This window comes from Anomalospiza imberbis, chromosome 9 (assembly GCF_031753505.1).
Source record: "Anomalospiza imberbis isolate Cuckoo-Finch-1a 21T00152 chromosome 9, ASM3175350v1, whole genome shotgun sequence".
Classification (NCBI taxonomy): domain Eukaryota; kingdom Metazoa; phylum Chordata; class Aves; order Passeriformes; family Viduidae; genus Anomalospiza; species Anomalospiza imberbis.
Genome location: NC_089689.1, coordinates 6,877,299 through 6,902,001, shown reverse-complemented (window position 1 = coordinate 6,902,001; position 24,703 = coordinate 6,877,299). Strand labels below are relative to the sequence as shown.

Here is a 24,703-nt window from a genome sequence, read left to right as displayed (position 1 = left end):
GCATTAAAATAAGAATCCATAATGATTTCTTTTAAAACTTGTTTTTATTTCAGGTTTCTGACACAGGACAATATGTGTGCAAAGCCATAAATATTGCGGGACGAGATGATAAAAATTTCCACCTCAATGTTTATGGTAAGCACCCTCTGCATCATCTACAATAGTTATTAAAATAACATGAACTTAGCAGATTAGGCACTTCAGAATTAGTTTACGTAACATTCTTACTGCTTCCATTCCATTCACAGTGCCTCCAAGTATAGAAGGCCCCGAGCAAGAGCTGGTCAGTGAATCCATCAGTAATCCTGTCACCTTTGTCTGTGATGCTACTGGAATTCCTCCGCCCACATTAGTGTGGCTTAAGAATGGAAAACCAATAGGTAACATTGTCTCATGCTTCTCACTCCTCTTCTTCCCTTCTTTGAGGCACCACTTTGCTGTTTGCTGTCTGGTTTGTGTTTATTCTTTATTTGTCTCTAGACAGAGTCTTATGAGAACTGATTGGAATCTGTGTTTTGAAACTTTGATGGAACAATTTCTCCCAAAAGAGATGTTTGCACCCCATAGCTGGTTTGGAATGATGACTTGTTTATATATTTCAGAAAACTTGGATTCTCTTGAAGTTCATATTTTATCTGGTGGGAGCAAGCTTCAGATCGCTCGCTCTCAGCTCCTGGACAGTGGCACCTACACGTGTATTGCCTCCAATCCAGAAGGGAAAGCTCACAAAACCTATGTGCTCTCCATCCAAGGTAAGGAATGGGGGACGATGCAGGGAGCAGAACTGGTTGAACATTGAGGAAAATGTTACACTGTCTGTGCTGGGGACACTGAGATCACATAACCAAGAAGTGGAGAATTTGGACTGTTACTTTTGTAACCAGAGGGGAGAGTGGTTAGAGAATTCAATACTTCTAGTCCAAAATTTGCATGGAAAAGAATATCCTTAAGCCTTGACTGTGGGACTTGAACAGAGTTGTGCAGCTTGTGTGTATCTGCTGCTGCTTACATCCTTCCTCCTGCTGAGCACTGGAGCTTCGTTGCTTGGTTGTGGAGCAGCACATGGAGATGGATTCAGGAGCAGTGGTACCTGTTGTGCCATGGCAGGAGTTAGCAAAGACCTACTGCCAGAATTTCCTTAGGAATACTTCCCCCACCCCCACCTCAAATGACAAACCCTTATTTGTTATGGAATTGTGTCCTACCTCGATGTGAATCACCCTTAGTCTGTGACTGTTGTGTTTTCCTCTGTTCCTAATGACTCATCCCCACTAATTGCACTGGTGTGCCAGTTTTTCCCCAAGTTTAGGAATGGAATGTCAAGCTGGTTGTTTGATCAAATGGGTCTGAAATAGCTTGAAATGCTCAGGACTTACTAGTGGGACTGACAGTCTTGACTTCATGGATAGCAGGACTTTCATCCTTGTTCCGTGGGAATGCAGGCTGGAAATGGCTTTGATTAGGATGGAATTAGTGTGACTGTTCACAGGGCTATGATGGTGTAGGTCACAGAATCCCAGACTGGTTTTGGGTGGAAGGGATCTTAAAGCCCATCCAGTGACACCCCCTGCCATGAGCAGACACACCTTCCACTATCGAAGCCCCATCCAACCTGGCCTTGGACGCTTCCAGGGATCCAGGGGCAGCCACAGCTGCTGAGAACCTGCCCCAGGTGCTGCACTAATGGTGGTGCTCATGAGCTACTGCAGTGTGGCTGTTTCTAGTTCAGCTTACGTTTCTTGCTGCTTCATGTCATCCTTCCATGGTGCATTTCCAGTTCCTCCCAGTATTGCTGGCTCTGAGATGCCGAGCGAGGTCAGTGTCCTCCTGGGAGAGAGTGTCCAGCTGCTCTGCAATGCCACTGGAGTGCCCACCCCGGATGTGCAGTGGCTGAAGGATGGAAAAACAGTTGCCAGCGATGATTTACAAAGGATAAGGCAAGAAAAATAAGCAGACACTGCATTCTCTTCTATAATTTCAAGGGCTTTAAGGAGGGAATGTGAGGAAAGCCTGAATTGGAGCTTAGCCAGGTTAAAAAACATCATCTCCCTCCTTAGCTTCTATAAATCAAGTATAATTTGTTCATCCTTTGATTTTTTTTTTAAATTTCATTTTCTTAACAGAGATAAGTATATGATATTTATGTCTTTCTCAGTTAATAAATTCCATAAAAGTTCATCAGCTTCATGAAAGTTTATTAAGGTCATTTATTTCCTTTGGAGGGGAAAGATCTGAGGCATGGAAACACTTTACTTAATGCTTTTCATTATGGGTCCTTCAAAAGCCTGGCTGGGGTTGAATCTTAAAACCAAGTTAAACAGGACATCTCTAGGAAAAATTTCTTAGCCTATCTCTAACAAAAATATTTTGCAAAACACAATGCTTCTCTCATCAAGCTCCCAGGAGGATAGAGGTAGTTACTGAAATGTACAGACCAGACTGTTTATTTGCTAGGTCAGAGGAACACTAAACAAACTCACTGTGCTTTATAGAGTGACTCCAGATGGCAGCACATTAAACATCTCCAGAGCTCTCACCTCAGACACAGGAAAATACACTTGTGTGGCTACTAACCCTGCAGGAGAGGAGGACAGGATTTTCAACCTGAATGTATATGGTGAGTTCTACCAGATGTGAAACCCAAGTCTGCTCCATAATCCCACCCTTGGGAGTGCTCCCAAGGGAGAACCCAGAGAGGAATGCCTGTCTGCAGTGGAATGCTGCATGCACATGTTTCCAATTGCCTGTGCTGTAGATACTACACAGGATGCTCTGTCAATGACAAAAGGGTTGAAATTGCTGGTAAATGTGGTTTGGGATAAACAGGAATTAATTCTTTGGTGGATTTCATAATAGAGGGATTCTGCCTGTGGTGATTTTTTATTTCTTGTGGGGAAGATTATATTGAGGCTGATTTCCTGTGACACTGCTGTTTTGTTGTACTATTTTCCCTAATTCCAATCAAAGCACATCAGCTATGAGCAGAATGGTATGAAGGCAACTGATAGTTAAAGGTCCCCGGAGTTTAAAAATGAGGGAGTGTTGGAGGAAATTGGACAGTTTGACATCCAGTGGCTAGTGAGTGTAATCCTTTAGCAGCATAGAGAGTGGATAATTTAAGTTGTGGAAAATGTGGTCATTAAGTAGAGTGGAGGGAGGAGAGGAGAGTTCTGCCCAGGCAGGATTTCACTGCAGGGTAGGTGTCTGTCCCACTTACACAGACTCAGAGTCACTGGGATCACAGGCACGAGCAGAGCAGTAAGAGAGGACCTTGGTATCATAAAAGACAGTCCTGAATGACCACAGCACTTCTTTTTGGAACAGAATGGCTCTGCACAACAGCAGGGGGTTTGTGCTCTGTTTGTATTGGCTGAAGTTCAAGCAATAACCAACTTAAAAGTCTTATTGGTGTCACTGTCCCAGTGAGTGATGGGATCCTAACTGAGCCAGTGCCTGGAGCTGCACCTGGCTGGGCTTCTTTATGTAGTGAACCCCCCAAGGCCATGGCTTTCAAACCAACCTGTAACCCCAAAGAGCCCCAAAGCAGCAGTTTGTGTCATCATGCAGAATACTTACCTAGACATTTTGAACTTTCTCCAGTTAAGAATGAAGTCAGCAGATGCATCCAGACATCAATAAACTAACTTTCCTCCCCTGTGATTTCACTGTATTTAAGATTCAGTGAAGGCCGTGAGTTTGAGTGGTCCTTTCTGGCCCTAGGTTCAGCCCATCCCTTCCTGCACTGTCCTTCTCTCCCTGGAACTTCAGGCCCTAAGGTCTGTCTTGTTTGCTGCAGGCTGGCAAATCAAAGAGGATTCTACTGTCATTGTACAGTGCCTCTGATTTGAAATATATAAATGGATGATTTTTAGTGCTCAATAGTATTGTCTGAGGATTTATTCTACCAAAAATGGCATCCTCTTACTGAATTGCCAGTGGGGCATTGGGGGCAGGATTTCCTGCACGGTGGAATGATTTCAAGAGCCTGTTTTAATACATTCTTTTCCATCATCTACAAAATGCAGTTCCTCCAACAATAGCCAACAGTAAAGATGAAGCAGAGAAACTCACTGCCCTTTTGGACACCTCCCTAAATATTGAATGTGCTGCTGCTGGCACCCCCCCACCACAGCTCCACTGGCTGAAGGATGGCCTTCCTCTGTCTGTCTCCTCCCAGATCAAGCTCCTCTCAGCTGGACAGATCCTCAGGTTGGTTTCCCGTTTCCCTTTTCCCTTTTCCTTTCCCTCTTTTCCCTTTCCTTTCCTTGGCGCTTTTTTTTTTTTATATATATATATATATTTTGCAATATCAGCATAATTCTGCTGTATTTTTGGAAGCAAAAGTAAAATTTGATCCAAACCACACCATAACAAAGGTAATGTGTTCCATGCATTCTATTTACAGCTTGTTTTAATTGCTTTTTCCTTAGACTTAGCCGAGTGCAGATATCTGATACTGGAGTGTACACTTGTGTAGCATCTAACAGGGCTGGAGTGCACAACAAACATTACAACCTGCATGTTTTGGGTGAGTGTCTCTGAAATGTTTTATGTAAAGAATCTTATTTCTTGATTTCTTAAACCTACTCTTCAGTTTTCTTTCTCACCAATACCTTGTTGTAGACAGCCACAAGTACATCTTAGAGATGATCACTGGGGAAATATTAACTTTTAAAAATGTTGGGGTTTTTTTAAAATGGGAAGTCCTAGAAAAGTCCTTACTTGAATTGTCACCCATAACCATAAAATCACAGAGTGATTTTGGTTGGAAGGGACCTTAAAGCTCATCTAATTCTAACTCCCAAACTCCCATAATGTGTCACAGGTTTTTTTAGAAAGAATATCATTTAATTTGTAAGCAAAGTTTAGCACAGCTATGTGAGTGGGGAAGTGCGGAAAGGCAGCTGTTCCAGCTGTTCTGTGCCTGGAATATCCCTGTGCTGCGAGTGACACAGCTGTGTCCCTGTGCTGCGTGTGACAGAGCTCTGTCCCTGTGTCCCTGTGCTGTGACAGAGCTGTGTCCCTGTGTCCCTGTGCTGTGACACAGCTGTGTCCCTGTGTCCCTGTGCTGTGACAGAGCTGTGTCCCTGTGCTGTGACACAGCTGTGTCCCTGTGTCCCTGTGCTGTGACAGACCTGTGTCCCTGTGTCCCTGAGCTGTGACAGAGCTCTGTCCCTGTTCCATGTGTGACTGAGCTCTATCCTTGTGTCCCTGTCCCTGTCCCATGTGTGAGTGAGCTCTGTGTCCCTGTCCCGTGTGTGACTGAGCTCTGTCCCCGTGTCCCGTGTGTGACTGAGCTCTGTCCCCATGTCCCTGTCCCGTGTGTGACTGAGCTCTGTTCCCATGTCCCTGTCCCTGTCCCGTGTGTGACTGAGCTCTGTCCCCATGTCCCTGTCCCGTGTGTGACTGAGCTCTGTCCCTGCGTCCCTGTCCCGTGTGTGACTGAGCTCTGTCCCTGTGTCCCTGTCCCTGTCCCGTGTGTGACTGAGCTCTGTCCCTGCGTCCCTGTCCCGTGTGTGACTGAGCTCTGTCCCTGTGTGCCTGTCCCTGTCCCGTGTGTGACTGAGCTCTGTCCCCGTGTCCCTGTCCCTGTCCCCTGTGTGACTGAGCTCTGTCCCTGTGTCCCTGTCCTGTGTGTGACTGAGCTCTGTCCCTGTGTCCCTGTCCCTGTCCCCTGTGTGACTGAGCTCTGTCCCTGTGTCCCTGTCCCTGTCCCGTGTGTGACTGAGCTCTGTCCCTGTGTCCCTGTCCCTGTCCCGTGTGTGACTGAGCTCTGTCCCTGTGTGCCTGTCCCTGTCCCGTGTGTGACTGAGCTCTGTCCCTGTGTCCCTGTCCCGTGTGTGACTGAGCTCTGTCCCTGTGTCCCTGTCCCATGTGTGACTGAGCTCTGTCCCTGTGTCCCTGTCCCTGTCCCGTGTGTGACTGACCTCTGTCCCTGTGTCCCTGTCCCATGTGTGACTGAGCTCTGTCCCCATGTCCCTGTCCCTGTCCCGTGTGTGACTGAGCTCTGTCCCTGTGTGCCTGTCCCTGTCCCGTGTGTGACTGAGCTCTGTCCCTGTGTGCCTGTCCCTGTCCCGTGTGTGACTGAGCTCTGTCCCCATGTCCCTGTCCCTGTCCCGTGTGTGACTGAGCTCTGTCCCTGTGTCCCTGTCCCATGTGTGACTGAGCTCTGTCCCTGTGTCCCTGTCCCTGTCCCGTGTGTGACTGACCTCTGTCCCTGTGTCCCTGTCCCATGTGTGACTGAGCTCTGTCCCCATGTCCCTGTCCCTGTCCCGTGTGTGACTGAGCTCTGTCCCTGTGTGCCTGTCCCTGTCCTGTGTGTGACTGAGCTCTGTCCCCATGTCCCTGTCCTGTGTGTGACTGAGCTCTGTCCCTGTCTCCCTATCCCGTGTGTGACTGAGCTCTGTCCCTGTGTCCCTGTCCCGTGTGTGACTGAGCTCTGTCCCTGTGTCCCTGTCCCGTGTGTGACTGAGCTCTGTCCCTGCGTCCCTGTTCCGTGTGTGACTGAGCTCTGTCCCTGCGTCCCTGTCCCGTGTGTGACTGAGCTCTGTCCCTGTGTCCCTGTCCCTGTCCCGTGTGTGACTGAGCTCTGTCCCCGTGTCCCTGTCCCTGTCCCGTGTGTGACTGAGCTCTGTCACTGTGTCCCTGTCCCTGTCCTGTGTGTGACTGAGCTCTGTCCCCGTGTCCCGTGTGTGACTGAGCTCTGTCCCCATGTCCCTGTCCCTGTCCCCTGTGTGACTGAGCTCTGTCCCTGCGTCCCTGTCCCATGTGTGACTGAGCTCTGTCCCCATGTCCCTGTCCCTGTCCCGTGTGTGACTGAGCTCTGTCCCTGTGTCCCTGTCCCTGTCCCATGTGTGACTGAGCTCTGTCCCCATGTCCCTGTCCTGTGTGTGACTGAGCTCTGTTCCCATGTCCCTGTCCCTGTCCCGTGTGTGACTGAGCTCTGTCCCCATGTCCCTGTCCCTGTCCCCTGTGTGACTGAGCTCTGTCCCTGCGTCCCTGTCCCATGTGTGACTGAGCTCTGTCCCCATGTCCCTGTCCCTGTCCCGTGTGTGACTGAGCTCTGTCCCTGTGTCCCTGTCCCTGTCCCGTGTGTGACTGAGCTCTGTCCCCATGTCCCTTTCCCATGTGTGACTGAGCTCTGTCCCCATGTCCCTGTCCCTGTCCCATGTGTGACTGAGCTCTGTCCCCATGTCCCTGTCGCTGTCCTGTGTGTGACTGAGCTCTGTCCCTGCATCCCTGTCCCATGTGTGACTGAGCTTTGTCCCCATGTCCCTGTCCCTGTCCCGTGTGTGACTGAGCTCTGTCCCCGCAGTGCCGCCCAGCCTGGACAATGCGGGGGGCACGGAGGAGGTGCTCGTGCTGCGAGGCGACATGGCCACCCTGGGCTGTGTGAGCGATGGCTCCCCTGTCCCCAAGGTGTCGTGGCTCAAGGACGGCCTGGCCCTGCCCCTGGGGGCCCAGCTGAGCTCCAGCAGGCGCGGGATGGTGCTGCAGGTGCTGAGGGCAGCGCCTGCGGACTCGGGCACGTACACCTGCGTGGCCTCCAACGCCGCTGGGCAGAGCAGCAAGCACTTCGTCCTGCAGGTGCTGGGTGAGTGTTCGCCTGTCAGCGTGACACTTACAACACCTCCAGGGATAAGGAGTGTTTCCATAGGCTCACAGAGTCCCAGAGTGGTTTGGGTTGGGAGGGACCTTAAAGCCCATCCAGTGCCACCCTCTGCCATGAGCAGGGGCATCTTCCACTATCCCTGGTTGCTCCAAGCCCTGTCCAACCTCGTCGTTTCAATAATGATAAATGAGAGGAATAAGGAAATGAAAGATACCTAAAGATGTGTGAATGTGCAATGCAGTATGTATTTCCCAAGTACTGAAATGGGCTATAATTAACATATAATTATATGCTATAAGTTAGTAACTCTGCTTAGCAGAAATTAAGCTTGACAGGAAGATGCACTGCTGAAAGCACAACAGTTAAAAGCCTGATAAAGCTAATTGCTGGAATTATACAATGTTTTATTTGTGTTTTTTAAAACATTTTCTAACTAACAATTCTAAATCACAAAATATGCAAATTAACAGGCAGAGTTAGATAGAGAAATAACCTGAGTTCCTCAATTTCATGATTTCATGATACAGTCAGAAATAATTTAATGTAGACTAATTCTACAGACTCTACCTACAAGATCATGTTTTCAGTCAGTTTTTACAGATGTTTTGAGTCCATAAAGAACTGGAATGTTTTTCCTTTCTCAGACCCACCTCATATCAATGGTTCAGATGAACCAGAAGAGCTCTCTGTCATTGTTAACAACCCACTTGAGCTTCTCTGCATCTCCTCTGGAATCCCAGTGCCCAAAATCTCATGGATGAAGGATGGGCGCCCACTGCTGCAGACTGACAATATTCACATGCTAAGAGAAGCCCTCCGAATAACCAGTGCTCAGGTAGAGTGTTTGTTTCAAAATAGGCTCAGAGGTGTCCTAAAAACCCCTAAAATTCACTCACCTGCATTTGTTGTTAGAGAAAGTTCCAGGTCAAACAACCTTTAAAAACCTGCATCAATAAACTGAGGCTGGGTCTAGCTGTGGATGCCCAGGTGAAGTTCCCCAGACAGAAGTGAGATAGGGCTCAGGATTGATTGCTGCTTGTTTTGTTTGTAAAAAAAAACACTTCTGGGCTGTACAATGAGAAGTTTATAGGAAGGAAAAACCATAAAGATGTTAATGTCTGTGTGCACAAAAGGATTTCCTCAGTACCCACACCTGAGCCTTCCTTAGGTGGATCCCTATAGCCAGTTCCATCTTTAGTGCTGGACACACATTATCCAGAGAGATTTTATGGAGTCCTGCAGCTCCTGAGCTATCTCTGAATAATCTCACCAAAGTGAAATAAAGAAGTATTCAACAACTTCATTACTTTCTTTCCATGCATTCTCTGTCTCTTGTGTTTGTGTTCAAGTGCTGTGGGTTGTATGTTGTTACCGTGTTTGTTTTTCTTGGTTTTGCTGAATTTTCCCATAATCAGGAGTTTCTGCTGAAATTGTTCCTGTGTTTCCAGGTAGAGGACACAGGAAGATACACATGTTTAGCATCTAGCCCAGCAGGAGATGATGACAAGGAGTATTTAGTACGAGTGCATGGTAAGTTTAATCTAGGGAAAAAAAATTTCCTCGAACTGTTAACTGCTAAGGTACATGTTAGCATCTCATTTAACAAACACATATTCCTAAAGATGAAATATTCTGTGATATTACACCATATGATCATAATAGTGTTTCTTGTTAAGGATGGTTATTCTGAATGTGATACACAAAGAAAGGAAGTTCCACCTGATTTCTGTTACAATTCCAAGTCTTATTTTGAATATCCAGGAAGCTCACAGATGTCAGTATTTGGTTGGATCAAGTTTGCTGTGCTCACTTTATAGAGATGTGAAATATACTGATATACTTAACACAGGTATTGAGAGGTAGAATTTATTAATGATCCCACAGCTTTGCATTTATTTTAAACTTGAGATAAACTGGAAATTTTCAATCAGTAATTTTTGTGATGGTTCGTATGTGTGGTGTTGATTTTGTTCTGTTTTTGTCCCAGTCCCCCCCAACATCGCTGGTACCGGAGGGCCCCAGGAGCTGACGGTGCTGCAGAACAGCCAGGCTATTCTGGAGTGCAGGTCGGACGCTGTGCCCCCTCCCACCATCTCCTGGCTGAAGAACGGAGAGCTGCTGGAGGTACTGAGCTTCCAGCCTTTGTGCTGGCCTTCTGCTCGCTGCAGTTGTCACAGCAGTGCTCCAGGTCTCTTGCTCCACTCACTCGCCCCTCAGCCCGAGTTACGTGCCCACAGCTCAGAGCAGCTGGGTAGCCCCAGTGCCTCTGCAGTCAGCCCCAATGAGCCCCCAGAGCCAGCGGGCATGTGAAGTGGCCATCCCGCTGTTACTTGTTCTTTTTTCCTTTAGGGGGATCCCTTGCTCCTCCTGGATCCTCTGAGCAATGCTAGAAGCCTTCGGTAAACTCCTGAATGGCTTCCCAGGAAAGGTAGCTGAGACAAGACTGCACTCTGTGTTTCCTTTGGCTGTATTATGCATCCTCCTACCCTAGTAGCATTTAGAAAGGCATTCAAGTTCTTTAAAAGAAAATGGGTTGCTAATCACCAGGTTTTACCTAGTGGATCTTTCCCACTCAGAATTCCATAGTGCCATGGCAAGGCAGAGTCTGTGCTGGATGAAAGAGGATTATCAAGATGAGGATGGTTTATATCGGAAGAATTTTTTTCCTTCCCATCCTTGGGACCACTCACAGAACAGGTCCTTTTTAACTTAACATTAAAGTTCAGTTATTAATTGAACTTAATTAAAAATTTTCTCTCAGCCTTTGTTCATTAATTAAGAAGAAACAAATACAGATTATGAATTTTTGCCTTTAGCTGTAATCAATCACTAAATCTTCACCCAAGTTTCTGCTTGTTTGCTTTCCTCTGACATGTCATTCCTCAGACTCTTTCTCTGTGGTAGATTTAGAAGAATTAAATATTACTGGAAGAAGGATCTCGTGAGTGAACATATCTTACAAAGTGCTGCTAGGGACCATGATCTTAATATAGCCCAGGAACCAGCTGGAAACAAATTTAGCAGGACCATCCTCCTTCTGGACAGTTAATTCTCTAATTGAGTGGTGGGGTTTTTTAATGAAAGCAAGGTTGAACAAGGCTTGGAAATAAAATATATGAATGCTTTTTGCCTTGGCCTTAACTGGAAAGCTTATGTTGTTTGAAAAGCAATGCTTAGGGAACATAAACCATGACAAGCACCTCCTGTTAAAAATATTTACCAGAAAAGAAAAGTAGAGGAACACTGTGACAGCCAGAGGTGCTCAGCTGGTAACCTGGGAATTATCTTTGCACTGTTAGTTCTCCTTCTGCCTCATGAACTCATGTCAGAATGTGAGGGCTGAAGCTTCTTGGGACTTCAAAGCCCATCCAGTGGCACCCTCTGCCATGGCCAGGGACACCTTCCACCAGCCCAGGTTGCTCCAAGCCTCATTTATCCTGGCCTTGGACACTTCCAGGGATCCAAGGGCAGCCACAACCTCTCTGGGCACCCTGTGCCAGAGCCTCCCCACCCATGAGCTCATATGCTAGACATCAGGAGAAACCAGTGTCCGGCTTCTTTCTCAACCCCAAAGAAATGTAACAGCTGACTAACCCTGAGCAGCTGGAAATGGGTGTCCTTGGGTGTGGGAAGAGAGGTGAGGAACTCCTTGGCAAATCATCCTCCTTTCCTGGAAAAGTGGAGGTGTCACAGTGACAAGAGAGGGCTGGAGAAAAATAGGTTTTCAGCCTGCAGTGTTATTTCAGTTTAAATATCATTGGTTTTGTGAAGCAGCCTTGTGGAGGTTGTCATTCCTCCTGCTTTTGTTGTCTTCCACTGGGCAGATTTTGAGGTGAGGCCTGCCCTAGTCCATCTCTGTGTGCTGAGTGATGGAACTGTGCAGCACCACCTTCTCTGCCAGCAGAACTATGGAAAGATCTGGGCTCCATCAGCTTTGAAGTTGTGGCACTCTTGAGGGATTTTGGCAATGCACATTGAGAGTTAAGGAAAGAATAGGAGCCTTCTGGCCTAACCTGGCTTTTTTCAAACACTAAAAGACTTGCTGAGTTTGTATTTTTTTTTCCATATGAGTTTTCTGGCTTACATTGAGTAGAGCCTAAGGATTAAGTTACAGCTTCATCCCCTGTCTTCCCTTATCTGTAGGTTTCTGTGTTTAGAAACCATCACACAGGTTGTGTTTTCAACAGGAATTGCCAGTGATCGCCCAAAATCTGTCAATAACTCACCCTGCTGGTGAATTGTGTCACCTGAGAGCTCCAGCCCTGCATTGCAGCCTTGGAGCTGGTGCCTGGCGTGAGAGCAGAGTACCAGGGTGCTAGTGCAGAACCAGAGGATTTTCATCTCTCTGCTCTGAGTGCCTTTCTCAGACCCTCTAACCACAAGAGTAGATGGGAATGTCAGCTTTCAGTTCCATCCAGAGGATGAGTAGCATATACTGGAAAAGCTAAGTTGGTTTTTATCCAGTCAAGTCTCTGAGCACACGTAGCTGATGTTGCTGTCAGTGATTGATGCAGACACAACCCAGGCTGGGTGTGATAAACCTCTCACTGGATTGGCTCCTAGCAGGGGCTGTGGAGTCACTGCAGGGCTGGGAAGAGGGGCAGCCTGTGCTGGCTGGTGAACTCCTGGCTGGTAAACTGAGCTGGCTAAGCCTGTGTTGCCTCCCAGCTGAGCCAGACTGTGATGCTGGAAGTGTAGAGCAACTTTGATTCCTTCTGCCTGTAGTGTGCATAGATAACAAGATTAATGAAATTAACGATGTGCTGTTAGGTGCCCCTTTCCATAAAAGCTCCAAAGCCCTTTGGTTCTGTAACAGCTGCCTCCTTCAGGCACAAGCCTCAGTAGGGGTTTCAATGGAGAACCAGTAAGCAATGCTAAGTTTTAAATGCTTTCTTTACCCTCTTCTCTTAAGGGACGTAAAGGCAGCAGTGAGTTCAGTCCCTGGTTTATCAGTGCCCTTCTCTCCTGGCTTTTAGTGCTGAGCAGTGGAAGGGTGTTCTGTGCAGGAGAGGCCAGCAGTGAAGCTCTAAACCCTGCCCGTGTCTGTGTGTGTCCGCAGGGAGGCCCCCGGCTGCGGATCCTGTCCGGCGGGAGGTACCTGCAGATCAACAATGCCGAGCTGGGGGACAGCGCCAGATACACCTGTGTGGCCAGGAACGTGGCAGGGGAGACCACCAGGGAGTTCCTGCTGGCAGTGCACGGTAACCTCACGGAGCAGCCTCGGGCAGCTTGGGCTTCGCACGGCGTTTCTGCAGGAGTTCAGGCAGCAGGAACTGAGCATTTGTGGTCGCTTTCCAGCTGTGTGTTGGCCGCTCAGGCCATGTCCAAACTGTGGGGCCATGTGCATGGCCTCATGTCCCACTGCTGAGCCCACAGCTGGCCCCCAGACTAAGGGACCTGCTGGGCACTTGCCATGGCTCACTCTCCATGTGTCTGTGCTTCCTGCAAGCAGAGGCTGCATCCAGCCGTCATCCTGACAGGGAATCAGGATACATCCAGAGTGAACACCCATATCCAGGACTGGCAAATGCTCTTGAACAAACCCAGAGCGATTCTTTGAAGCATTTGACTAGCACCCTGGGGACAAGGTTTCACACCTGGCTTGACAGGTTACTTGAGAGCTATGGCAGCCTCTCTGTGCCTGGAGAGGACAGAGCTTGACAGGCCTTACGCTTGATACTTGTCCTGTGCTACCATAGTCCTGAGCTCCATTTTAAACCCTTTTATTTTCTCACCTCTAGTCTGATGAGTAGTTATTCTACTCTCACACTCAAGTGCCTGGAAAGAACTTTTCCCCCTTTTTCTATTCTTTTTCCAGCCCAGTCACATGGGCCCTGCCTTACCCTGTGCCCCCAGTGACTGGCCTTACCTGGTCCAGCTAAAGTCCTTTTTTCTCCTTAGTGTGTAATCAGGAAGCAAGGATATCCCCACAGCCTTAGCTTGCCGAACTCCATGTGCTGAACTCCTGCTGTTTTAGCTCAGTGGTACCCTTTGCAGTAACTTGCAGAGCTGACCTCTGCAATGCATTTCAGCCAAACTTTCTTTCTCCTTCCCTGCTGCACCTTGGCAATTACCATCACCCAGAATGGTAAGAAACTTGTTCCTGTCTTTGCAGTGAACCCAAACCCGCTGCTGCACCTCTTTTCATGTGTTCAGTTTCAGTCATTGCAATGTAGAGTTACTTCCTTTGTGTCATCAGCAATTCTCCCTTGCAGTGGCTCCCACGATCCGGAGCAGCCCCCAGACTGCCATGGTGCACATCAACACCTCTGCCCTGCTGGAGTGTGCTGCAGAAGGAGTTCCAGCCCCCAGGATCACCTGGAGGAAGGATGGGGCTGTTTTTACTGGAAACAATTCCAGGTATTGCCCAGAATTTTAGCATAAATATTCTTTATTGCTACTTAAGAATGTATTTATTACAGAAACTTAATTAGACATGAAATTGTTCTAGAGAAAAGTAGCAGCACCAGAGGTTTCACCTTTTTGTTGTTAAGAAGGATAAAAAATTCCTTTGGCAACCAAATATAATCCTTCTGACATTAGAGATTTTGAAGAGCAAATGTGAAAGATCTTTAGATTTTTATATATACACAGAGTTTTGGGATGAAGCCAAGCAATTTCATGCAGCCCAAAAGCTATTCTGTATTTTCTAATACATGAAACTTTTTTTACATTTTCTAGTACCAACTTTTATTATAGTGAATATAAACGAGAAAACTCTGCGCCCCAATTAATTTAGGCTGTTGGTTGTGCCCCCTGAATGATCTCTTCTCTGCTCTGCCAGGCTGTCCTGTTGATGGGTGGTGGGCAGCACCATTTGCTCTGTTGCAGGTATTTGGTGTTGGAGGATGGGTCCCTGCACATCCCCTGGGCACAGGTGGCTGACACGGGCAGATACGTGTGCATGGCCACCAACGCCGCGGGCAGCGAGCGCCAGCGCATCGACCTGCACGTCCTCGGTAAAGCTTGGGGCTGCTGAATCCACTGGCAGCAGGCTTCTTGTGCCAGAGGCAGTCTCCGTTTAGCCCCTTCTTAGTTGCTCTGGTTAAAAAAAGGGGGGAGAAATTGTTGGAAAATCCCAGCTTTACAGAGATGGGGCAACTGAGAGGTGTTTTAAGAGATTTTATTCCATTATCAGTCTCATTGAAGGGTAAGACATAAGAGAAGTAAAACTCATTGCCATTCTATCAGAAGCCAACCTATTTCCTGGTTACAACACCTTATAAATGTTTTTCAGCCTATTAGCTTTTGCCACATAATGCTGCTAATACTTCTAACACCAATCACCTATTATTTTACCCCACATGGTCTTGCTACAATGCATCTTTCACAGTTCTAGTTCTCTAAAATATCTGGTCTTTTTGCAAGGCCATCTTTTGAAGCTTGTTAACAGTTCAATCTCTCTCTCAGTGATGTCATCTCTATTCCATGGCCGTTCTAAGTCAGCACACCCTATCTCAGAGTTTGCATACAAATGTACAAGACTATGTGAATTTTCAGTCAGGTTTTGAGAATCCTTTACAAATCCATTTCTCACAAGAAGTGTGTGTGTGTGTATATATATATACACACACACACATACATATAATTATTCTAAATAATTAGGCTTTGTTTGTCCTTAGTTCCTCCAACTATTGCTCCTGGGCAGACGAATATCACAGTTACTGTAAATGTGCAAACCACTTTGCCTTGTGAAGCCACTGGAATTCCCAGACCAGCAATTAGCTGGAAAAAGAATGGGCATCTGCTTAGTGTTGATCAGAACCAGAATACCTACAGGTGAGAGATGTTTTCTTTTTCATTGTGGGTTTCAAGTTTTCAGGGATGATTTTGGCACTTGAAAAATCGATCTATGCTTAAGCACTACCTTGTCTAGCCAGCAAATTCAGTGGGCTAATTCTCTTAGAAAGAAAGAAGTATTTCAATGGCCTTTACTTTCTTTTTTCTTTGTTCAGACTTCTGTCTTCAGGTTCCTTAGTAATCATTTCTCCCACTGTGGATGATACTGCAGTCTATGAGTGCTCTGTGTCAAATGATGCAGGAGAAGATCAAAGGGCAATTGATCTCACTGTTCAAGGTAGAGGGGATATTGCTATTACATGTGTGTGTGCCACCCAGAACTTCTTCGGGGTGTTCTGATGTTGAGATGAGATTTTTATTTCATTCCTCTTTGATACTGATATCCATAAGTCTCTGGTATTTCCAAGAATGTATAACAAATGAACATGGGCAAGTAACCTTTGCCCTGCTCTTGATTTTCAGTGCCCCCATCCATAGCAGATGAAGCCACAGAGCTCCTGGTAACAAAGCTCTCTCCAGTCGTGGTTTCCTGCACTGCCTCTGGTGTTCCCATCCCCTCGGTTCATTGGACCAAAAATGGCATCAAGTTGCTTCCCAGAGGAGATGGCTACCGAATTCTCTCTTCAGGTAATGTGCTGTAGGAAATCAGTGCAATCAGGCACATCCATAAGTAATGAATTACAGAAATGCAAACAATCCCCCAGAGATCCCCTCTCTGATGGCTTGGAATGAAATGAGGGGTGCTGTAAGGGAGCACCTGTGCCTCGAGGATGCTCTGCATGTTGTGGTGCTCTCTCTGCCCCAGGAGCTGTGGAGATCCCCTCTGCCCAGCTGGCCCATGGGGGCAGGTACACCTGCGTGGCCCGGAACACCGCGGGCTCTGCCCACAGGCACGTCACTCTGCACGTGCAGGGTAAGCTGGAGGCTGATGAGCAATGCTGCTCTGGCAGCCAGCATTGCTACTTCAGCCTGCTCAGGTTGTCCAGTTTTAGTGTTCTTCTGTATTGTCCTAGCATTGAATGTTATGCTTTCCCCTTTTTCTTTCATTCCACAGAGCCCCCCGTTATCCAGGCCCAGCCGGGGACATTGGATGTCATCGTGAACAATCCCATTGTGCTGCCCTGTGAGGCCACGGGCACTCCTCAGCCCATGATCATGTGGCAGAAGGAGGGCATCAACATCATCACCACAGGTATCCTCCCAAAGCCTGGGACCCTGCCTGCTCCGGTGACATAGACGCTCATTTTCTTTTCTGAAACTCGGGTCTCTTCTCTCTGGTTCACCAAACCAGAAGTGTCATACTTTGATTATATTTTTTTTAGGGAACAGTTACATGGTCCAGCCAAGTGGCAGTTTGCAGATTGCCAGAGCAGCTGTGGAAGATGCTGGGACTTATATGTGTGTTGCTCAGAATCCAGCTGGCACTGCTCTGGGGAAGATCAAGCTGAAAGTTCAAGGTAAATCACCTTTTAGACTCCTTCCTTTTAGTCCAAACACAATTCTGAGCAGTAGAAAGCGATTCTAGTGCTTTCCTGTTTGATGTGATGCTGAACAGAGCTCAGGAGGCTTATTCCCTTTAGTTCGATGTCTGCTTTAGGACATGCTTTTAGAATTATTTTCACCAAGAACTAAACAGTTCCTTCTTACAGCATACATACGGGTGAGAGGTGTTTTCTTACAGCAACTAATTCTTTCAGTAATTGTCTTTGTTCCTTTCAGTTCCTCCTGTTATCAAGTCCCACGTGGAGGAATACGTTGTTGCTGTTGATCAGTCTGTCACCCTTCAGTGTGAGGCTGAAGGCTACCCTGGCCCACAGATCAGCTGGCATAAGGATGGGCAGCAGATAACAGAGTCCATGCGAAGGAGAATCCTGAGCACGGGAGCTCTGCAGATCCTGTTTGTGCAGCCCGGGGACAGCGGCCGCTACACCTGCACAGCGGCGAATCCCGCGGGATCCAGCACCTCCAGCACAGAGCTCGCCGTGCACGGTAAGGAGCTCTTCCTGGGAGGATGGGGGGCACTGCAACGGCTGGTCCAGACAGGCTGAGGATTCCCTATCCCTGGAAGTGTCCAAGGCCAGGTTGGACAGGGCTTGGAACAACCTGGGATAGTCAAAGGGGTCCCTGTGCACAGCAGGGAGTTAGAACGAGATGGCCTCTAAGGTCCCTTCCAGCCCAAACCATCCCGTGATTTAATGATCAGTGGGACTGTAGGGAAATGATGTGTGTTACCAGTGTGACCCCACAGAGAGTAAGGAGCTAGGGAGGTACAGGAAGGAGTTCAGGAAAACTGTGCTACTTGATATAGGGGAGTGTTATTAAGTTGTAATTTTGGCCAGTTGCTTGAATTTCAGCACACAGTCATTGATGGAAATGGACAATCCAGAAGGTCCAGGCAAGGACTTTCTTCAGTCCAGTGTTGTGCTTGGATAATACCCAGAGGAAGTGTTTCTAATGACCTCCCCACAGTTCCACCCAGGATCCGCAGCACGGATACGCAGTACACGGTCACGGAGAGCTCCCAGGCTCTTCTGTCCTGTGTGGCTGAGGGGATCCCAGCACCAACAATTAACTGGAGGAAGGACAACACGCTGTTGGGAGACACAGTGGGAAAATACCAGACTGTGCCTGGTGGAGACCTCATTTTGGACAATGTTGTGGTAAGCTCCCTACATCTAAGCTATTACTGGACACATTTGGCAGTGATAAGAGCCACTTCTGCGTTAGTCATTGTTTTATTTTGATTTCTTGTTCTTCATGTTCCAAAATCATTACAAAAGTTTCATTTTCCACCGGGGAGTAAAAATCTATGAAGAATTTGTAGTGGTAAATCCTCAGGAAGGGTAAATAGAAGTGTTAGTTATCCTTCAGGGAAGTGGAAGAGCACAGCTGAGCATTTCTGCTGAATGCTTGTTCCAAGCCTTTCAAGATTATCTTACTGATACGGGTGGCACGTGCTGTAGGGTATATCCCAACTGCAGGAGATATCCCAGCTGAAATTTCCCCACCGTGTTTCCTTGCAGCCCGAAGACTCTGGCAGTTACACCTGCATTGCCACCAACGCTGCTGGGGAGGACACGCACACGGTCACCCTGACAGTTCACGTGCTCCCAGCTTTCACTGAACTGCCTGGAGATGTAGCCTTGACCAAAGGAGAACAGCTCAGGTTAACCTGCAAAGCAACTGGGGTACCCATCCCCAGAATAACATGGACCTTTAACAATAACATCATTCCAGGTGGGTCCCTGATGGCCATTTGGCTAAAGATTATTTTCCCCCATGCAGCATTGCAGTTTAGGACAGGGAAGAAGAAAATTCTAGCTGGAATAAACTGTTAGTGATTGTGTGAGGAATATCTTTAGTGATATGCTATCATGTAATTAAACTGCCTCTGAGACAAAGCTGTAAGGAAGGTAATTAAAAAATGGTTCCTCTTCTGTAGGCAGTAATGTAGCACATTAAAAACATTCATATCTGATGGTATTTACTCAGCATCCAGCAACTGATTCTTGAAATTACAGGGCAGCTGAAGTAAACAGGTGCATGTGGGCAGATGTCACAGCAATGACTTTCTGTGCATCCCTGGAGTGTCTCAGGGATGCACAAGACCCCAAAGCTGTGCTGCTGAGAATGCACAGATCCCAGCACTCCTGTGAGCTGTGTACGTTTCCGTCCCTGGAATGACCCTTTCCCTGCTCTTCCTCCAGCACAGTATGATGATGTCAATGGGCACAGTGAGCTGCTCATCGAGAGGGTGTCCAAGGAGGACTCTGGCACCTATGTGTGCTCTGCAGAGAACACAGTGGGCTCCATCAAGGCCATTGGCTTCGTGTATGTCAAAGGTACATGAAATTCAGCAGTTGTGGTTGTTGCTGGACAGCTCCATGTAGCCACTGGGCTTGGATAGTGGAGTTGGAATAGGATAGGTGGGAAGGGACCTTAAAACTCATCCAGTGCCACCCCCTGCCATGGGCAGGGACACCTCCACTAGCCCAGGCTGCTCCAAGCCCTATCCAGCCTGAGCTTGGACACTTTAAGGGATCCAGGGGCAGCCACAGCTTCTCTGGGCAACCTGGGCAAGGGCCTTCCCACCCTCACAGGGAACAATTTCTCCCTAATATCCACTTTGAACCTGCCTGCTGTCAGCTTAAAGCCATTCCCCCCAGTATATAATACCTTGCCAATGGCTAAATGGGAAAAATCTGAACAGGCTGAAATTCCCTCTTCAGAAAGTCAGAGGTGAGTGATCCCTATCAGCTGTTCTCAATTAGGCACATTTTATTTTGGCTCTACTATTTCTCTGCCTTCTCTTGCTTTTTCAGAGCCTCCAGTCTTCAAAGGGGATTATCACTCCAGCAGAATTGAGCCCTTGGGTGGCAATGCCATGTTGAATTGTGAAGTCAGGGGAGATCCCCCTCCAACCATCCAGTGGAGCAGAAAAGGAGTGGGAGTTCAGATTAGTAACAGGATCCGACAGCTTGTCAATGGTTCCCTTGCTATCTATGGCACTGTGGTGAGTCCTGCCCCTGTACTGTGAGTGTCTGCTTTGAATTTGATTGACAAAGGTGTTCCTGATCATATTGGTTTGAAGGAGTCAGGCTAGACATTTATCCTTTTTTACTTTCACCTTTAACAAATGTTTTAACTCAGACTAGAATTAGATTCAAATTATTGAGGCAAAAATACCCAGAAGGACTGAATTTATATACTAAGTGTTGGTGTGTGAGATCCTGGTCATGACCAGTTAAATGGGACCTTTGCTCTTGACCTTAAGAGAGCCTGACTTCTACAGGTCAGCTGAAAAGCAATTGCATTCTCCTCGTGCAAATCTCTTGTTCCAAATCTAAATCCCTAATCTGAATAGCAAGTCTCCTATTTTGCCCATGTACTCATGAATGCATTTTGAATTGGGGTTAAAATTCCCTGCCAGGAGGGGCCCTGTAGACTGAGCCCCTGTTTTGTTCCTCAGAATGAAGATGCTGGTGACTACAAGTGCGTGGCGACCAATGACGTGGGTGTGGTGGAGCGCAGCCTGACACTGACCCTGCAGAGTAAGGCCCAAAGGGAGGCTTAATGCCCCTTGAGGGAGTGAGAACCTGCCTGTGGGGAGGTGCAGGCAGCTCCTGGGGGAGTGTTTCAGGTTGGGCACTGCCCTGGACGTTTGGACTCATCTCCTCTTCCATAGAATCATAGAAGGGCTTGGGTTGGAAGGGTCTTTAAAGGTCAACTGCCGTGGGCAGGAGCACCTTCCACTAGAGCTGGTTGCTCCTTGAACACTTCCAGGAATGAGGTGGCCAAGAGTTTCTCTGGGCATCTTTCATCATGAATATATGACAGTCTGGTCTAAGCTGTGATTGAAGTCAAAGAAGAGAGGGATGTTAAGTGTGATTGAGCCTCATCATAGAAACCAGCGTGGAGTGAACTGAGCCACTCTCTAAAAGGGCCTGATGCTCTTAGTTCACTCAATACAACTGGAATAAACTAGACTGTCAACTTAGAGGAATCCTAATTCTTATTGATAATATTTTATTTTTAGTAAAAACAATACGTTAGAGTTTTTCTTTGCTAGTGGGATAATTTCTAAACATGCCCTTCCTACTGTAGCCTTAAGCATTGTGGGTCTGTCCCTTACCCATCAGTTGTCTCTGGACATGAATAATAGCATCTTCCTGTGGGTTTTATGAAAAACAACCTATTTTAGCAATAAAGAAGAGCATGTACTCTTATAGCTGGGCCTTAATCCCTGCTTTAGTCCTCACATTGCAGCATGTTCAAACCAGCTTGTTGTTGGCATTGTAACTTGTCTGTTTGGTGGCACCTGGGGACATGGTTTAGTGGTGAACATTGGTGGTGGTGCTGGGTTGATGGTTGGACTTTGTGATTGTTTTCCAACCTTAAGGATTCTGTGTTTCTATTTTGCCAGTGAGGGATCAGCAGTAATAAATCTCTGTGCTCACTTTAATACTAAATCAGTCAGGCCTGTGCCTGTGTGCTGTTGCCCAAAGAACTCTTTCTCTTCCAGGCCCCCCAGTCATCACTGTTGAGCCGATGGGGACCGTGCTGGAGGCCGGTGCCACGGCGGTGCTGGACTGCCAGGCCAGGGGAGAGCCCCCTCCTGCCATCAGCTGGTCCCGCCAGGGCCAGCCCGTGCTGGACGACGACAGAGTGACCCTGCTGCCCAACGGCTCCCTGCGCATCGCCGCGCTGCAGAGGGAGGACACTTCCGAGTACGAGTGTGTAGCCAGGAATCTCCTGGGGTCTGTCCTCGTCACAGTGCCCCTGACTGTGCAGGGTAGGTGCACGAAGCATCAGAGTGACTTTGAAGCTGGTAGATGACAGCATTAATCTGGATCAAATGTGGTCAATGTTCATCTTGCCCACATTTTATGGATGAGATGTTTGATCTTCTTTATAAGCATTAGGTCTAGGGTAAGCCTAGTCTGAAGCGTCAGTGGGGTTCTCTTTCATTAAATTTTATTCTGTTATACTCATCCAGCTGGGAGAGATAGAGGCTGTGAAGAGTGAGAGACAAAAATTATAATGAAAGGGTCTCGAATCAGGTCCTGTCCTCAGAACATGTCAAAACTGAACTGTGCCTCTAAAGAAGAGCATTTAGGAGCATATGCAGTAATTGTCTTTGAACTATGGTAAGAGATTTGTGCACAGTAACGACATGAAGTGAGGTGGATTTCCAGGGGTCGGGAGGTGCAGTTTTCACTTCTCTGTGCCGACCTAAGGGAGCTGCAGGTGCCAGCAGTGCCCAGCAGCATCCCTGCTCCTGTTGCAGTGCACGGCGGGTTCTCTAGCTGGCTGGAATGGCGGGCGTGCAGCGTCACCTGTGGCCAGGGCGTGCAGGAGCGCGTCCGGCAGTGCGACAGCCCCGCGCCGGCCAACGGGGGCCGCGGCTGCCAGGGGCCCCACACCGACCTGCGCAGCTGCCACCGCCAGCCCTGCCCAGGTACTGCTGCAGCCGCTCAATCCCACAAGGGGCTGGGTTGGAGGGACCTCAAAGCCATCCAGTGCCACCCCTGCCATGGCAGGGACACCTTCCACTAGCCCAGGGTGCTCCAAGCCCTGTCCAGCCTGGCCTGGGACACTGCCAGGGATCCAGGGACAGCCACAGCTTCCAGTGTCTCCCCACCCTCACAGAGAACAATTCCTTCCAAATACTTAAGCTAAATACCTCCTCTTCTAATGAAAAACCTTTCTCCTGTGTCCTATCGCTGTCTGCCCATCTAAGTCTCCCTCCCTCTATTGTGTAAACCCTGTTTAAGTACTGGAAAGCCACAATGAATTGGTACTTTTAATGTGCCTTGTATTAAGTGCCCAAACAATGAACTTCTATCACCATGGATCTTCATGGCAGATTAATTTTTCCAAGTAGTTGTAATTAATTTTGGAAAGAAAGAGGAAATTTCAGTAAATACCACAAAAATATTGTTTAATGAAAACTGGGCTTTTCTGGTCCTTAGTGGATGGGAGCTGGTCGGAGTGGGGACTGTGGGAAGAGTGTTCAAGGAGCTGTGGCCAAGGAAACAGGACAAGGAGCAGGACCTGCAGTAACCCCCCAGCTCAGCTCGGAGGGAAGCCCTGTGAGGGCAGTGCTCTGGAGTCAGTCATGTGCAATCTTAGGCCATGCCCAGGTAAGAGAAGAGTATTTTAACCTTATTTGCATGAAGGACTTCATATACAGGTCTCTTTGTTTCTCCAAACCCAAGTTCTCTCAGCTTATTTTTAGCTGCTAATTACTTTTTTTTTTTAATTGAATGGCACAAATTCTTGGAAACAGGAATCACAAAAGTGTAAGAAATCTCATCAATTTCTTTTTTTTTTACACCAGGAAAAATATTAATTTGTATTTTAATGTTTTTCAGTACTTATTACCCACATCCTCACAGTGTAAATTCTCTATACTCTAAATCTATCCTGCAAAGCCAGTTAAAATAAGAACCAAACCCAAACCACCAACTATTTAAAGCTATGTAAAAATTATTGTTAATAATTTAAGACTTTATCTGTATTTTTTCCTCAGTTGTTACAATTTCTAGCCACATTTTGCTCCCAACTACCTGAATGTCAGGTTTCCTTCCTGCACCATGAGTATTTCCCACATTTCACAGGTTGTAGTTTATTCAGAGCCTTCACCACTGACATGTTCCCTTCTGTACAATTTGCAGTGTTTGATTTTTCCATTTTTCCCTGGCTCTGCTGCCACTGTGATGCCAAATACTCATCCACAGGCCTGAGGCTCATTTCTCTAGGTTTTGGCAGGAAATTCAGCTCTGGCTGCTGCTTGCTGGCAGCTTTTAGCCAGGCTGCCTTGGCTCTGCTCAGGCCTCCATCCTGCCCGGGGAATTGGAAAAATCCAGATTTCATTAAGCATTCAGTTCTGATGTTCCACGACGGTGGTGAGGTGATGTAGTCAAAAAACAGAAAGAGAAGAGTTCATCTTTGCTTGTCAAAGTGCTGATTGTTTGGGCCACTGCTCTTGGCATTTTCTGAGGGATCAGGGATATCCCGGCTGTGGGTGTCTGTTCTGGGGCAGTGTGTGGGATCAGGGATATCCCAGGTGTCTGTTCCGGGCAGTGTGTGGGATCAGGGATATCCCGGCTGTGGGTGTCTGTTCCAGGCAGTGTTTAAGCTGTGCTGCCATTGCAGTGGCTGGTGAGTGGAGCCCCTGGGGTCCGTGGGGGCCGTGCAGCACCACGTGCGGGAAGGGCACCCAGACACGGCCGCGGCTCTGCACCAGCCCTGCCCCGGCGCACGGCGGCCCCCGCTGCCAGGGCCCCGACACGCAGCTCCAGCTCTGCTACCGCCGGCGCTGCCCAGGTGAGACCAAACTTCCCCTTCCCTCCGCCGGTTCTGCTTCTCTCGTGGTTAATGCTTTCTGTTATGAAAGTCAAATCCCTGAAGGAACTCCTCTTCAAGCTTTTTATTGTCACTGACTCTGTCACTACTTAGCATCTGCTATAGACCCTGCAAATGGACCCCACCTCTTCTCCAGGTGAGCACCCTAAGTTCTCCCACAGGGAGAGCTTTAAGTTCCCTTCCAACCCTAAGCTGGCTCCAGAGGAGAGGGTCTCCAGCCCTGGGAGCAGCTCTGGGGCCTCCTCTGGACCCTCTCCAGCAGCTCCATGTTCTTCCTGTGCTTCTGGCCCCCGGGCTGGAGCAGCTCTGCAGGTGGAGTCTCACCTGAGAAGGGCAGACAGGCAGAATCCCCTCTCCCCTGCTGCCCACACTGAGGGATCAGCCCAGGGCATGGGGAGTTCTGGTCCCACCTTGCGTGGCCAG

General features: G+C 47.9%; 1 protein-coding gene across 1 annotated transcript in view; it reads left to right on the top strand.

Annotated features, from left to right (window-relative positions):
• The window catches only part of HMCN1 (hemicentin 1), a 167,586-nt gene that overhangs the window by 126,599 nt on the left and 16,284 nt on the right, over positions 1–24,703 (top strand). Inside the window, exons 61-90 of the mRNA XM_068199489.1 lie at positions 54–135; positions 249–380; positions 603–752; positions 1,778–1,937; positions 2,493–2,617; positions 4,026–4,209; positions 4,431–4,528; positions 7,316–7,594; positions 8,257–8,447; positions 9,061–9,142; positions 9,600–9,736; positions 12,672–12,813; positions 13,828–13,972; positions 14,444–14,571; positions 15,235–15,391; positions 15,568–15,689; positions 15,875–16,039; positions 16,218–16,325; positions 16,467–16,604; positions 16,735–16,869; positions 17,132–17,401; positions 17,882–18,072; positions 18,436–18,649; positions 19,120–19,254; positions 19,735–19,925; positions 20,382–20,463; positions 21,435–21,704; positions 22,200–22,370; positions 22,885–23,055; positions 24,071–24,241. Coding sequence (XP_068055590.1) covers positions 54–135; positions 249–380; positions 603–752; positions 1,778–1,937; positions 2,493–2,617; positions 4,026–4,209; positions 4,431–4,528; positions 7,316–7,594; positions 8,257–8,447; positions 9,061–9,142; positions 9,600–9,736; positions 12,672–12,813; positions 13,828–13,972; positions 14,444–14,571; positions 15,235–15,391; positions 15,568–15,689; positions 15,875–16,039; positions 16,218–16,325; positions 16,467–16,604; positions 16,735–16,869; positions 17,132–17,401; positions 17,882–18,072; positions 18,436–18,649; positions 19,120–19,254; positions 19,735–19,925; positions 20,382–20,463; positions 21,435–21,704; positions 22,200–22,370; positions 22,885–23,055; positions 24,071–24,241 — 4,726 coding nt within the window. The remainder of the gene's footprint in view (positions 1–53; positions 136–248; positions 381–602; positions 753–1,777; positions 1,938–2,492; positions 2,618–4,025; positions 4,210–4,430; positions 4,529–7,315; positions 7,595–8,256; positions 8,448–9,060; positions 9,143–9,599; positions 9,737–12,671; positions 12,814–13,827; positions 13,973–14,443; positions 14,572–15,234; positions 15,392–15,567; positions 15,690–15,874; positions 16,040–16,217; positions 16,326–16,466; positions 16,605–16,734; positions 16,870–17,131; positions 17,402–17,881; positions 18,073–18,435; positions 18,650–19,119; positions 19,255–19,734; positions 19,926–20,381; positions 20,464–21,434; positions 21,705–22,199; positions 22,371–22,884; positions 23,056–24,070; positions 24,242–24,703) is intronic.